This window comes from Capricornis sumatraensis, chromosome 16 (assembly GCF_032405125.1).
Source record: "Capricornis sumatraensis isolate serow.1 chromosome 16, serow.2, whole genome shotgun sequence".
NCBI lineage: Eukaryota > Metazoa > Chordata > Mammalia > Artiodactyla > Bovidae > Capricornis > Capricornis sumatraensis.
The window spans coordinates 66,772,801-66,787,808 of NC_091084.1; the positions used below are offsets into that span (position 1 = coordinate 66,772,801).

General features: G+C 41.4%; 1 protein-coding gene across 1 annotated transcript in view; it reads left to right on the top strand.

The window, feature by feature from the left end:
* The first annotated feature begins 892 nt into the window (after window positions 1–892).
* TRIM44 (tripartite motif containing 44) overlaps window positions 893–15,008 on the top strand; it is a 57,372-nt gene continuing 43,256 nt past the window's right edge. The window contains exon 1 of the mRNA XM_068989093.1: window positions 893–1,736. Within this exon, the coding sequence (XP_068845194.1) occupies window positions 1,080–1,736 (657 nt within the window). The 5' untranslated portion in view covers window positions 893–1,079. The remainder of the gene's footprint in view (window positions 1,737–15,008) is intronic.

Here is a 15,008-nt window from a genome sequence, read left to right on the forward strand (position 1 = left end):
CCAAAAAAGATCGAGCTCAATTCCTGGCTCTTTAGTATTGGTTAATAAATAACAGTCCTTGTTCTTTCTCCAGGAACCAGTCTGAATCCAGATGGTCTCCTTACATAAAGGATAATGACGGCATGCCAGAACTCTCACTCGACAAATACTGTCTCTCTCTACCTACTTTCACTGACATCTCAGCCAAACCCAAGGCAAGCTCTCAAAAAAAGGCGCAGAGGCTACCATTCTAGAGTTTCGGAGCCCCTAAGAGAGCAAGAATGCAAACAGACTTTGCAAATAGACAAAGCATAGTATTGCTTTAGATCGAAAATGTCTGTTTGCTCATCCTGACTCCGATTCCCTGAGCCTAGAGGAACAAACACAACCTTTCCCCCTGGAAATCCCAAGGGGTCAGGTTCAGTCTGGTAAACAACACTGTTCTGGCACCTTGCAGAACTGGCAGCAGCAGGGGCTGAGACGGTCAGCAACAAATTCGAAGGAAGGAGGCTGAAATGCACCTGTACACCTGCCTAGGGACCTGAAAAAGTCAGGTTGACAACTCCAGAGAGCGAGTGGAGGAGGCGGGGCGCAATTCCCGCCTCCAGAGTGAGCAGAGTGAACTAGACACCTCTTCCATCTTTCCCCTCCTTCCGGGGATGCTGGGCCCCCGCGGGAAACGCAGAAAAGGACCATCGCCACTTTAAGTGACTCAGGAAGTGAAAGGAGGCCGCCTGATTGGGGGGAGGGGGAGGCAAAGTGGAACCGGGGCGGCGCGGAGGCCCCGCGGCTCCGCGATCTCGTCGGGGGCAGCGGGAGGCCGAGCGGGCGGCGCGGCGCGGCGAGGCCGCGCCGGAAGTGCCCCAACCTCGGGAGGAAGTGCTCCGGCCGCCGAGCTGCCGAGCCGGCGGGAAGGCCCTTCGCTCCTCGGCCGGACGCGGGCTGCCAGGAGCAGGCATCAGCGGCCCTGAGGCTGCGGGACACGGCGCGGCCAGTCCCCGGGACGGGCCCGGGCTGGGGTGGAGGCCGCGAGGAGGCCACTCTGAGGCTAGACGGCGAGATCGGTAGCCCCGAGACCCGGGCCGCGGCAGAGCCTCCACATGGCCTCCGGAGGGGGTGCGGCCTTCGAGGAGCTGCCGCACGACGGCACGTGTGATGAGTGCGAGCCGGACGAGGCTCCGGGGGCCGAGGAAGTGTGCCGAGAATGCGGCTTCTGCTACTGCCGCCACCACGCGGAGGCGCACGGGCAGAAGTTCCCCAGACACCATCTGGCCGAGTACGTTCACTGCGCTGCCCAGGCCTGGACCCCGGGAGCCCGCGGGGATGGGGCCGGGGAGGAAGCAGTCGAGGCCCCGGTGGAGAATGAGAAAGCCCTAGAAAGCGAGGCGGGGGAAGGGAGCGAGTCCGAGGAAGACAGTGAGCCCGAAGAAGAGAGCGAGACAGAGGAAGAGAGCGAGGATGAGAGCGAGGAAGACAGTGAGGAAGAAATGGAGGACGAGCAAGAGAGCGAAGCCGAGGAGGACAACCAGGAAGGAGAATCCGAGGCCGAGGGAGAAACGGAGGCGGAAAGCGAATTTGACCCCGAAATAGAAATGGAAGCAGAGAGAGTGGCCAAGAGGAAGTGTCCGGACCATGGGCTTGATTTGAGTACCTATTGCCAGGAAGACAAGCAGCTCATCTGTGTGCTCTGCCCAGTCATTGGGGCTCACCATGGCCACCATCTCTCCACCCTCGATGAAGCCTTCGAGGAACTAAGAGTAAGTATTGGTCATTCGGAGCATAGGCCCAGAGGTCAGGACACGTGGGTTTCAACTCAGGTGGCCTTCCTGTGGCCACATTCACATTTACCATGTCCCTAAAAAGCTGGCCTGTTCAACTTGTTGGGAACGGGGCTTAATGGCCCCTTTTTGATTGAACTCGAGAATCAGATGAAAGTTCTGGACTCTGATATGAGAAAAATTAATGTACACGCAAAGTCTAGGGTACAGTGTCTGGAAAATGACAAGCCTCTGGTCTTTGGATGCCATTCCTTGGGATTTTGACTCCATTTAAGCCAGTTTCCACAGCATCGCCATTGTTGAGACGAGTGCCTTGACTTAAAGTTCTTGATAAGGCAGTCATTTTGCCTACTTGAAAACGTGGCAAACCATAGTTTAGCCAGAGAACCGAAGCATGTGGTTCCTCTGTAGTGAAGAGACTCCCTAAGGTTAGGTTTTGATGATAACTTCATGTGTATTCCTGAGGTCCATTTTAGTTCTTCATCTTTGATACTTGTTTGGAAAAAAGAATGAGTGGGTGGAGGCAAAATTTGGCTGGGAGTGGGGGTTCCCCTGTCCTTTATCTTTTGCAGGAGGGCAGGGCCTTCATTTATCTTGAATCGTGCTGGTCCCCTGGAACAGTGTATGGAAATATTATAAATATTAATAAATATTTGTTGAATGAATGAATTTGAAGATGATTTGCCTTTTATTTATACTGTGGATGCTTACAAATCAGTGAGAGAGACATCTGGAGTTAACCAGGCAGGAAAGTGAGTGATCAGTTCATTAAGTGATTAATTCATTAGCTTATTGTCATTGTGACATCTTTTGTTTCTCTAAGCAACCTTGCAGTTGCTGCCACTGGGATGGGAAATAACTTTGATAACGAAATCTGCTATATTAGGATTTTTCCTCTTTTTTAAAATTGTAAAATGCACACTCAAAGTGTATAAAAACATGCACAGTCTAACAACTGTAAAGCAAATACTGATGTAAATTCCACCTAGATGAAGAAATAGATTATTAGTAGCACTATTGAAGCCTAATGCCCTTTTTATAATTTTCCAGTTATAGCCATCTCCCTTTCCCTTAGGTAGCCATTATCCTGACTTTTGTGGTGGTAATTTCCTTGCTCATCTTTATACTTTTACCACATTTATGCATTTCTAAACTTATTTGAACTTGACACAGTTGATATTGCTATTGTACTGTTATCATGCATTCTTTTGGAATTTGCTTCATTTTTTCAACATTGTGAGATTCATCCAGTGGGTGACTGTTCATATGCATTGTTGTGTAGAATTCCATTTTATAAATGCCACAAGTTACCTGTTCTGTCAAGGAGGAATATCTGATTTCCGAATTCTGGAGATTCTGTTTATTGTAAATAGTGTTGGTGTGAGCATTCTTGTATATATCTCCTGCTGGACATCTACATACATTTAAATGGAATATCAGCCTTTTACTATACATATCTTCAGTAATATTTGATGTTGCCAACTGTTTTCCAAAGTTGTACCAATTTGCATTCCCATGAAGGGTGTAAGAGAGTTCCTTTTTCTCAGTATCTTCACCAATACTTGTTATTACAGAATTTTTAACTTTTGTCGGTCATATGGATGTGTCATGGTTTCTTCTTGTGGTTTAAAATTTAAAGCTACTTTGAATGTCATTTGTGTTTTTTCTTTTTTTTTTTTGCAAACTACTCATTCAGGTCTTTTGCTCATTTTTCATTTGGGTTATCTTTTTCTCATTAATTTACAGGAATTGATACACACACCCACCCACCCACCCACACATACATATATATAACTAACTTCTTTGTTTTATGGATTACAAAAATCTTCTACCCTCTTTTTCTTTTCATTTTTTAAAAAATTGTGCCTTGAACAGAGAAGTTCTTCATTAAAAGTTAATAAGCTTTATCATTAACTTCCTTTATCATTAGTTCTTTTTGTGTCTTGTTCCACTTAGTATTGATTCTTTGGGCAGTGGAGGTGGGGGCTCAACCTCACTTTTCACCCTGTACAGATAGCCAGTTGCTCTAGCAGCATTTATTGAAAAGCCTTTCCTTTCTGTACTCATCCGCTGTGCCACCAGTCATCTATCAAATGCCCGCCCATATGTGTGCGGTGTGTTTCTTGGGACTTCTGTTTTGTACCATTGATCTGTCAGTATATTCCTGCATGAGCAACATGTTTTCTTAGTTACCATAAGTTAGTAACATGTCTTAATATCTGGTAGAGCAAGTCTGTCCACTTGGTTCTTCTCAAAGAGTGTCTTAACCGGTCTTGGCCTTTTACATTTCTTAGAATCATATCACAAAGTTATATATTAAAAATAAAAAGAACCTGCAAGACTTTTTTTTAATATTGTATTGAAATTATAAACCAATACAAGGAGAATTAGTGTCACTACAAAATGTAGTCATCTGATCCATTTTTTAAAGTCCTTTACATTGCCTCACAATAAAGTTTTATAATTTTTTTTTCTTGGAGATCTTATACATTACTGGGAAGTTTATTCATGAGTACTTAACAGTTGTTTTATAGTATTGTAAAAAATGTTTTTAATTTTTTCCCTAATTGTATATAGGAATATGATTAACTTTTATATACTGATTTTCATTTAAACTTACTATTTTAATAATAAATCTGTAAATTTATTCTATGCACATGATCATATTAGTTTCAAGAGGGACAGTTTTTGTTTCTTTTCAGTCCTTATGCTTGTTTTTTTTTCCTCCTTGCCCTGATGCTGTGGATAGGCCTGCCAATATAATGTTGAATAAAACTGATGGTAGGTTTTTTTGCCTTGTTCTTAATTGAGGGATAATTCATAACATTTTACGAGTGTGGTGTAACTTTTTTCCCACAGATACATTGCATGAGATTAAGAAAATTCCCTTCTAGTCCAAGTTTAAGGGTTTTTCTTAGTACTGAATGGATGTTGAATTTTATCAAATGCTTTTTCTGCATCTGTTGCATGTTATGTGATTTTACTTTTCTGCTGTGCTGATGTGATGAATTGCATTAATTGATATGCTTAATAATTTGAAAATCAGTATTATGTTCATATGTCTCAAAAACCTCTTTTTCACCTTTGGTAACTGCTTTTATTAGTTTTTTCACTTATTGTTCAAGTGTTTGTTTCTTTTTGCAAATATCGGTGTGTACATATATATAGTCTTATTTTCATCCCTTCATTATTATTATTATATTTTTCAATTAAAACAATCTGCCATTTCTGGAGTAAATTCAATTTGATGAAGTATCCTTATGTTTTTGAATTTAACTTATTAATAAGTTATATAGGAGTTTTCATTTATATTTATGAGAGAAATTGGCTTGTAAATTTCCTTTCTTGTAATGTCCTCTTGAGATTTTGCTATCAAGGTTATGTTGGCTTCATAGTATGAGTCAGGATGTATTGCTTCTCATATATTTTCTTCCTGTTTTAATGCTCTGGAAGTGTTTGTATAAGACTGGAATATTTCTTCCTAGAATGATTGATAAAACTGACCAGGGAAGCCATTTGCATCTGAAATGAGAGAGAGAAAGAATTTATTTTGTTATTCTTTTATGGTATTTTTGATTATGGATTCAATTTATTTGATGGTTATATGCCTGTCTAGGTTGTCTATTTTCCTTTGAGTCAATTTTGATAAGTTAGATTTTCCTAGAAGTTGGTCCATTTTGTTTAAATTTTCCAATATGCTAGCATAGATTTATGAATCATATCCTCTTGCTATCTTTTTTCATACTGTTGCTATCCTCTTTATTCCTTTAAGAACAATAAGCATGTTGACTTATAATCTGTTACTGATATTTCCAGTAGGTGAAGACTTTGTAGATCTCTCTCTGCTAGCTATTGTTTTTGGTGGTGATTAGCAGGTTTCATTATTTCCTTCTGTGCTTGTTATATTTGAGTAACTTTCCATTACCATTAAAAAATTATTTTGGGGGGATTTCCCAAGCCTTGGCATGAAGCTGGATTCTTCAAAAGAGGATTTGAGTTTGCTTCTGCTAAGACCTAGGTGTACAACTTGTTTAGGACCCCTTTGTCGTTTTCCTTCTGTCACTCAGTTCTGTCCAACTCTGATCCTGTGGACTGCAGTATGCAAGGCTTCACTGCAGTCACTATCTGCAGTGATTTTGGTGCCCTAGAAAATAAAATCTAGCACTGTTTCCCCATCTATCTGTCATGAAGTGATGGGACCAGATGCCAAGATCTTCATTTTTTGAATGTTGAGTTTTAAACCAGTTTTTCACTCTCCTCTTTTGCCTTCATCAAGAGGCTCTTTAGTTCCTCTTCGCTCTCTGCCATAAGGGTGGTGTCTCTTGCATATCTGAGGTTATTGACATTTCTCCTGGCAATCTTGATTCCAACTTATGCTTCATCCAGCTTGGCATTTTGCATGATGTACTTTGCATGTAATTTAAATAAGCAGGGTGACAATATACAGCCTTGACGTACTCCTTTCCCAATTTGGAACCAATCCATTGTTCCATTTCTGGTTCTAACTGTTGCTTTTTGACCTGTATACAGGTTTTGCAGGAGGCAGGTCAGGTGGTTTGTTATTCCCATCTCTTTCAGAATTTTCCACGGTTTGTTGTGATCCACATAGTCAAAGGCTTTAGCGTAGTCAATGAAACAGAAGTAGATGTTTTTCTGAAACTTTCTTGCTTTTTTCTATGATCCAACGGATGTTGGCAATTTGATCTCTGGTTCCTATGCCTTTTCTAAAACCAGCTTGAACTCTGTAAGTTCTCAGTTCATGTACTCTTGAAGTGGCAGCCCCCTCCCCCCAACATCACTTTCTGCCTATAATCAAATGCACATCCCAGTTTCTTGTGATCAGTAAATGTACTCAGGTCAATAGAGCTGTTTCTTATATTCTGCTTGTGTTAACAGTGGAACAGTACTACTAAACCTTATTAGAATTTTTTCATCAGTTTTTTCTCTGATGACTTCAGTGCCAGGGTCCTCTGGCCATATTATAGTTTTTTGTTTTTGATCATGATAGTTTTGAGGAGTGCCAGTCAGGTATTTGGTCGACTGTCCCTCAGTTTGGATTTCTCTGATGTTTTTTTCATGGTGAAACTTGAATTGTGGGTTCTGGAGCAATAGAAATTCTCTTTAATGTTTTGCTTTCTTTCACTTAGTAGTATGTCTTGGAAATCACTCCATAGACCTCCCTATTTATTTATTTACTTACCTATTTTAGCTGAAAATACTCTAATGAGTGTCAGTCATTAATTATTTTTAGCTTTTTTGAAAAATCTTTTTTAATTGGCAGAGAATCACTTTACAATATTGTGATGATTTCTGCCATACATCAACATGAATCAGCCATAGGTATACATATGTCCCTTCCCTTTTAAACCTCCTGGTATCTATAAAGATGGTATGATGGTTCTATACGCAGGGCAGGAAAGGAGACACAGACATTAAATTCTTAATTTATGGTATTGTTTTTCAACTCTACCTATTTGGCTCTTTTTTTAAAAGGTCCATTTCTCTCTATCTTTTGGGGTCTGATTCTTGATTATATGCCATATTTTCATGATTTTTCATCTCTCATGATTTTTCATTCAAAGTTAGACACTCTGTTTAAAAGAACTCTAGATACTAGAGTCATATTTTAACCCCTCACAAAGGGCATACCATTTGCTCCATAAGGCAGCTAGGATGAGGGGCTGATCATTTCTACCCAGTAAAAATTTGAACTTGGTCAGAGCTGGATTGCAGCATTAATTAGTTTCATTTCATGACTGGTTTCATGTATTTTGAGGACACTGTACATTTTACCTATTGACAAGAGAGTAGGTCTCTTAAAATATTAAAAGTGTTTTGGCATGATAATGGCTAGAGAAGAGAACCTTTTTTATGCTGCATTTATTCTTTCACCAAATATTTACTGAGCGTCAGCCAAGGGCAAGTGCTTTCTAAGCGCTGGAAATATAGCAAGATGGAAAAAGTCTACTTCTGCTGGAGTATACATTGTATTGGAAGGAAATAGAACAAATGGGCACATAAGCATGTAGTAAGTGATATAAAGAAAAAATGAAACAACACTGTGGGTTTGGAGAGGGACAGAAGTGTCCTAGTTCTGCCACTGGCTTTTAGACCCTGGACAAGTTACTTAACAGTTGGCTGTGTTTTTATATCTCTAAAAGGGGTATAAAGTTAAGAAATAGTGTTTTGTGAGAGTAAAATAATCTAGTTTGTGATAAAACTTTAACAATGCTTAACACATTGTAAGTGCTCTTTAAATGTTAGCTGTTGTCTTTGTTATTATTATAGGAGGAGTCTTGCTAAATGTATGAGTTTAGAGTTAAGAGGAATTTAAACAATATATGTTTTGAGATCTCAATGCCAGACTAGACTGTGAGTGGCTTATGCTGGCAGTAGAAGATCAAATTGTTGCCAAGGGCTAGAGTAAAGCAAACTTAAGAGTAGGTAGGCCAGAATGGTCAAAAAACCAGGGTGATGGTAGAGCAAGAGGGGATCTAGGCAGAGGCAACCTGAAGGCTATGCCAGAAGGACTAAGGCGAACACCTTGAAAGGATAAGTTTAACCCTTAATCTCTGAAATGACTTTTGAAGTCTTGCCTTTCCTCCTGTGCTGTATTTCCAGTTTGGCTCCAGAGGATTTGGTCTCCAAAGGATTCTGTGGGTCCAAACTTGTATTGAGCCTGTGCTCCAGCTTTATCATAGAAATATAGTTACACAGCCCTTATTATGACCTCTCATCTGGCTCAGAACCTCTCATCTCAGATATGCAAGTTTCTCTTACTGTGACCAGTTTCTAATTCTGAAAATAGGTCATGGAGTCTAACAAAGGAGCTTGATCTGGTTCATGGATATTTTCATATGAAAATTATGTTGCCATGGGAATTTGCATTCATAGCTATAGTTAATGAATTGTTTTGGTTGAACAATATAAGTGCAATTACATATATTCAGAACTCTAGACCAGCAGGTTAAAAAATTATTTTGAACATAACTTACAGTAGGGGAAATATAGTTTACATTGTGATCTAGTTTACACACACACACACACACACACACACACACACACACATTTAACTAACACAAATGGAACACTGTTAACCTTACTGCACATGATATATTCTGCTCTGTTTCTCTTCTTTTCTGTCAAAAAAAAATTCTAGATTCTCCCAATAAATTGATTTCATTGCCCACTAGTGGGTCAAGTTCTATGGTTTGAAATGCACTTGTCTAGTTCATTCTAAGATCACCCGAAGGAAAGGTGGAGTCATAAAATGCCAAAGGGGGAAGTGATTGACAGAATCCAGCAAGTACTTATAAGCATCTGTGGGGTTTTTAACGTTGCTTTGCTATGGACAGATCCAAAGGTTTTGAAGCCACTCCCTTTGTCCTTGGACGTGTCTTTAAGATGGATGGATGTTAGGAGGGAAGAATGTTTGGTTAAGTGGCAGTGGGAACAACTGCCGGGGGTAGCCCGGGAGGGGACACTGGTAGCAGGTGGTTGGGAGGATTTGGGCACACGCACAGAACAGCTGTGACTGGCGGGGCTGGAGGTGGGGGCATGCCGCTGCTGCGTCTCCTGATGGCCAGTAGCTCTTCCTGTGTAGTCAGCTCCTAAGAAGCAGCTCTGGGAGGGAGGCGAAAGGTTGAATTTCTGCTGTAATGTCCCTATGTATAGTTTTATTCCTGACTGAATGGATTTGGGGTATCTTCTAATAAAACCATAAAACATTGGCTATACAGTCCTTCACTCAGTGTCATTTATTTGTATGTGTGTGCTCAAGTTGTGTCCGACTCTTTGCAACCCCATGCACTGTAGCCTGCCAGGCTCCTCTGTCCATGGCATTTCCAGGCAAGAATACTGGAGTGGGTTGCCATTTCCTCCTCCAGGGATCTTCCTGACCCAGGAGATCGAACCAATGTTTCTTGCATCTTCTGCATTGGCAGGTGGATTCTTTACCACTGCACCACCTGGGAAGCCCCATTTATTTGTATAGAATAAGACCCAAGAAGACAAAAGCTAAGACTAAGGTGAAAGGGGATTCAGCACTCACGGTGGGTGGAACTTCATTAGAGAGAGCCTAGAGAGCTTCTGTAGGGTTAAGTGCAGGGGAAAAGCCATCACATTTTGTTAAGGGTATGACTCTTCCCCCAATCTTTATTATTAAAATGACACTTATAATCTAGGAATTAAGAAAAAAGGTAGAGGTGACTTTGGGGTACTGGAAGGACAGCAAAAAGGCCATTCTGGAATGAAAGAGGAGTAGGAAGTAGGTTGACAGGACGGTGTGTTCCTCACCTTGTTGCCACATTCTGGAATCACCTGTGGAGTGGGGTTCTCTAGAAAGTACCTATGACTGGCCTTACCCCAGCCTAAAATCAGAATCTTCAGGAATGGTCAGGTATTTTGTAGAATGTCTTTCTCTTGAGATTTGCCACCTCTTCATCTCATGGTTAGATTGGAGTTACTGGTTTGTAGAAGGAAGACCATGGAATTAAGGGTACATACTGTCAAGGGGACTCTTGCGAGAAAAGGTCCAGACTTCCCTTGCATTCTCTCCCCGGAAGTGCCCTCTTTTTCCCTGCCCCAACCTTTCAGTCAGAATAGAATGGATTAATAGACATACTGTGCTATCAGATGATTACTTTTCAGGGTAAAGTTTGCTGATGTAGTAGGTGTGTAATTCTTAAGCCACTCTGGGGATAAAGGACTATGTGCCTGTGGTATCACCTTTTCTTGACATAGCCCACAAACGGATGTTGCCCTGTCTATCCACTGATAACGTCCACCTTTTCTCTTCCCATGCATCTCACCCACAATTGAGAAGCTAGAGATCTGTTGGTGTCGGTGTGTCTTCTGCTTGAAGTTACAGTTCAGTTTGGGATAACTGGCTCAGCTTCACGCTCTTGTTTCTGTTGTGTGTTTTAATATCCAGAGCCAGAGGCTAAACCCGTCATGTGGCAGGAAGGAACACAGATGCTCATGACCTCTCAGAAGGGGAGGCAGCACAAAGAAGGGGTGAAACAAATACTCTAGTCCAGATATGTGGGGTAGAGATGAGAATCTTGATGTGTGTGTGTCTGTGACTATGCTAGGGATCAAGCCAATGTGTGTGTGTGTGACTATGCTAGGGATCAAGCCAACATGATATCAGGATAAAAAAAATCAATATTGATGCCCTTTACAGATGTCAGAAATTAATCAAGAATGAAAAAAAGCAAGCAAGCAACAGCTTCCAGTTACACTGTGTTAAATCCATAATTTATGGCAAATAACCATATGGGCAGTGACTCTGATGTGCATTGTGTTATGCTAAATTGTTCCTGTTGAACATGTATTTATAGATTAAACTCAGGTCAGATGTATTTAGCTAGTTTTTGATCAGATAGAGTAATCTGCTTTTAACTTCAATAGAATATTAGAGAAAATATATCCAGACTATAGCATATAGTTAGCTTAATTGTCAAAACCTGGTGTTTTTAAGCTGATTTTATTTGTGTGAGTTTCGGAGCACTTAGGGTAAGCCATGTGACAGATACTGAGAAAAAGAAAGGTTCCTGACATTGGAAAGCTCATACTCTCTTTCACATGCCTATTTGTGTGTAAATATTAGAAAAGAGGTACAAATTGGATGTCACGGGGGCAGAGGAGCCCGACAGACCGCAGTCCATGTCGCAAAAATCGGACACAACTGAAACAACTTAGCATGCACGCATGGGGGCTCAGAGGAAAGAGAAGTTAATTTCAGCTGGAGACATGTAATCAGCAGCGCTTTCTTAGAGAAAGCGGTATTTGATGGGTGCGCTTTTACTGGGTAGATACCACTCAAGTGCTGGGCAGTTGGCCTCTGTGTTCCCATAGCAACAGACTGTGCACAGTATATTATATCACTATTATTTCTTCCCCACATGCCTGTGTCCTGTGTTATCAATTCTTCTAGGGTTAGGACTGTATGTCATCTTTCTGTCCCTCCACCTAGCACAGTGCCTGCTGGAGAGTAGATGTACATATGTTCTGTAAATGTATGATATGAAGTATAATCTCTAATAGTCACAGGGCATCAAAGAAAGAGACTATTGCATAGGGATTTACCACATCAATGTTTACATTAAGTTCAACTGCATCTAAAATGGTGAAGTAATGTGGAAAACTCCAAAATAATGGCAGCTCAAACAAGACGGATGTTTTCTCTCTTGTATATAAGGAAGTAGGCTGTCTGAAGCTGGTATGGAAGAATCATGAAGTTACTAGGCATCTAGGCTGTTTCTACCTCTAGGGTTTAGTCCTTGTCATGGACCAAGATGACTACTGGAGGTCCAGCCAATACATCTGAATTCCAGGATGGCAGGCACAGGAACATGAAGAAGGGAAGAGAACCCTTTATTTTAAGAGAACCTTCCAGAAGTTGCACACATTGCTGTTTATATTTCAGTGGTCAGAGTTCAGCCCCATGGCATTATCTAGTTGCAAGAGAGGGTGCTAGGAAACAGTCTTTTTTTTCAGGCCATGGTGTGTCCAGCTAAAACTGGAGTGTTACTAAGGAGAAATGGCAGGATGAATATGAAGGACCAAGCTGTCTTGCCTTAATTGGCATCACCCTCCATGGGTTTGAATCCTGGCTCAGCTACTTGTTACCTGTGTCATGCTGGAGAATTCATCCTCTCTCTCTCAATCTTGGTTTCATCATTTGTAACATGGCCATAATAATTACTTCTCCTTTTAGGGCTGTAGTGAAAACCAAATAATACACGGAAAGATCTTAGCACAGTGCCTGGAATATTATAATCCCTCAGCCATTAGTGACTCTTCCTACACCTATGGAGCCACTATTCTGAGCTCAATTCCAGACCAGTGAGTCTGACAGAAGTAGAAGTTCGGACACCAAGTTTCTTTGGGTGGAAACTGGTCAGCCCCCTCTCCTTCTGCCTGCTCTATTCTGGTGGGTAGAAAGGCTGGTGAAAAACCTGTCTTCAGAGAAGAGGCTCCTGTATATTTCAGTGTCCTGCTGGGGCCTTATGCACTAGCTAACCAAAACACAGCTGGTATGTCTAATTTTAGGTTCACAAGTCTTGCTGGTTGTCCTCTTTAAATTCTGTTTTACATTCTGAACTGTGGGAAATTTTTATAGAAGCAGAGAGGAGGCAGGGGCAATACACCGTTTTCTTTCTGCTTAGAAAATAGCCTCCGTTTTCTTTCCAGTAGGAAATGGGGACAAGTCGGGGAAAGCCGTGATAGGCACCCCCATTGTCCTCCCCTCCATCCTTCAGGTCTGTGTGAACCCTGGTGGGGTATAACTTGTGGTGAATGATAGACTCTGACTTCATGTGTGTGAGGAATGGAAGTCATATATAACCTTTGATATTTTAACCTTTAAATTTCACTCTGTTGCCTGTGTGGAGAAGGGACTGTAGGGTAGGTGAGGGGAGCGGTATTGCTCCTTGGGCCTCAAACAAGCAGGGAGTAGTAGAGATGGTAAAGTGAAGTCGCTCAGTCATGTCCGACTCTTTGCGACCCCATGGACTGTAGCCTACCAGGCTCCTCTGTCCATGGGATTTTCCAGGCAATAGTACTGGAGTGGATTGCCATTTCCTTCTCCAGAGGATCTTCCCGACCCAGGGATCGAACCCAGGTCTCCCACATTGTAGACAGGCGCTTTACCGCCTGAGCCACCAGGGAAGCCTAAAAGAGTAATTGAACTTGGCCTAGGTTTTAGAGTTAGGTCTGAAAAGACTTGGTGATAGGTTTTTCTGAGCAACTCTGTAAAGGTGGTTACCTAACATAGGAATGGATTTGGAGTTGGAAAATCAAGTCATGTGAAGAACTTGGAAGAGAATTTTTGGACATGGTGTGGTGATACTAAATTCGGTTTAATTTAATTTTGTCAGGACTTTGCTTTATGGTTGGATTCCTTAGGAGGACTTCTTATACAGTCTGTCTCTCAATCTTTTTCCATTGTTTCTCCCCAATAAAACTTTTTGTGAAAATGATAGAAAGTTAGATTGATTTTTTTTTTCTTTTTCTTTTTGAAAGCATGGTACCAATGCAAGGCCACTGGGATAGAAAAGAAAAAACAACAACAACAAACAGGCAGCCAATATTCTTTTGCAACCCAGCATCTTCTGATTCTTTGTAATACAGAATTTAGTATTTAGGAGCCAGTTTAAGATACTAAGTGATCTTTACATTTCTAGTGACACACAACTTTTCTTTTGGTCCCCAGGTGGTAATAGGCTTTAGACTAGACTGACTCCTCTGAAAGTATAGAGACTGGTTGTCAAGAAACACTTCCTGTTCTGATGCCCCCTTTACCTGCCATATTCCACCTTTTTTCTACCTCTTGCCCATTTTTCGAAGAATGTTTACATTAGAATGAACTATATTACTTCTGTGTTTTGGATGGACATGTATTTATGAGTTATTCTGAATCCCTGTGAGGAAAGACATGCCACCTTTCTTGGTGTTCAAATACAAAAACCCTTAGAGGTAGAAAACTCTCTGAGTTGCTGCTAAGGGTGGCAACTTCAGATGTCTACAGGGAACAGCAAGGTAATATAAATGAGAAGCCATCCAGGGTAACTGCGACGTACTGAAGGGAGCTTGCCTCGCCTGAAGTGGATAGTTGCTACTCAGCTTCGGCCAGTTGCTGCTGTGTGGAAAGGGAACCCAGTACAGTCAGACCTTTCAGATTTTCAGAAGAAGCTAGCAATCTTCATGATGTCATATCTCCTTGTTTTTAAGTGTTGGCGATTAATTTTAAATTGCTAGCGTGCTAGTGTGGGACAACACTCTAAAAACAAAACAAAAGTTGTGTCAGCTGTGACCTGTGAATTTGTAGGTTCTGATTTGGCTCCTTTTCCTCATTTACAAGTTGAGAAACAGAAACTCTGAGATATAAAATGACTTTTCCAAGCTCGCATAGCAGTTAGTAGGAATGAAGCCTGATTCTCCCTTCTCTTTATGCAGTGCCCTTTACACTAGGAAAATGAAACTTTGGGGGGTCGTTGAGGAATGCGCCAGTCCCTTTTCATAGAATAGTGCATGTACTTTCCAAATCTTGTGTATAGTTTGGGGATTTCAAACTCCCTGAAATCAATATATGAATCCTAGGTGGAGAATCTTCTCTGACACCTTTGGTTCATGTTTGCTGCAAAGGGAACAAGTGCCCTGGTATTTATACGCAGGCAAATTCAAGGAGAGAGACACTCGAAGCAGAAACTCTGGGTTGGTCTTCCCTTCCTCCCCCCTACTCCTTTT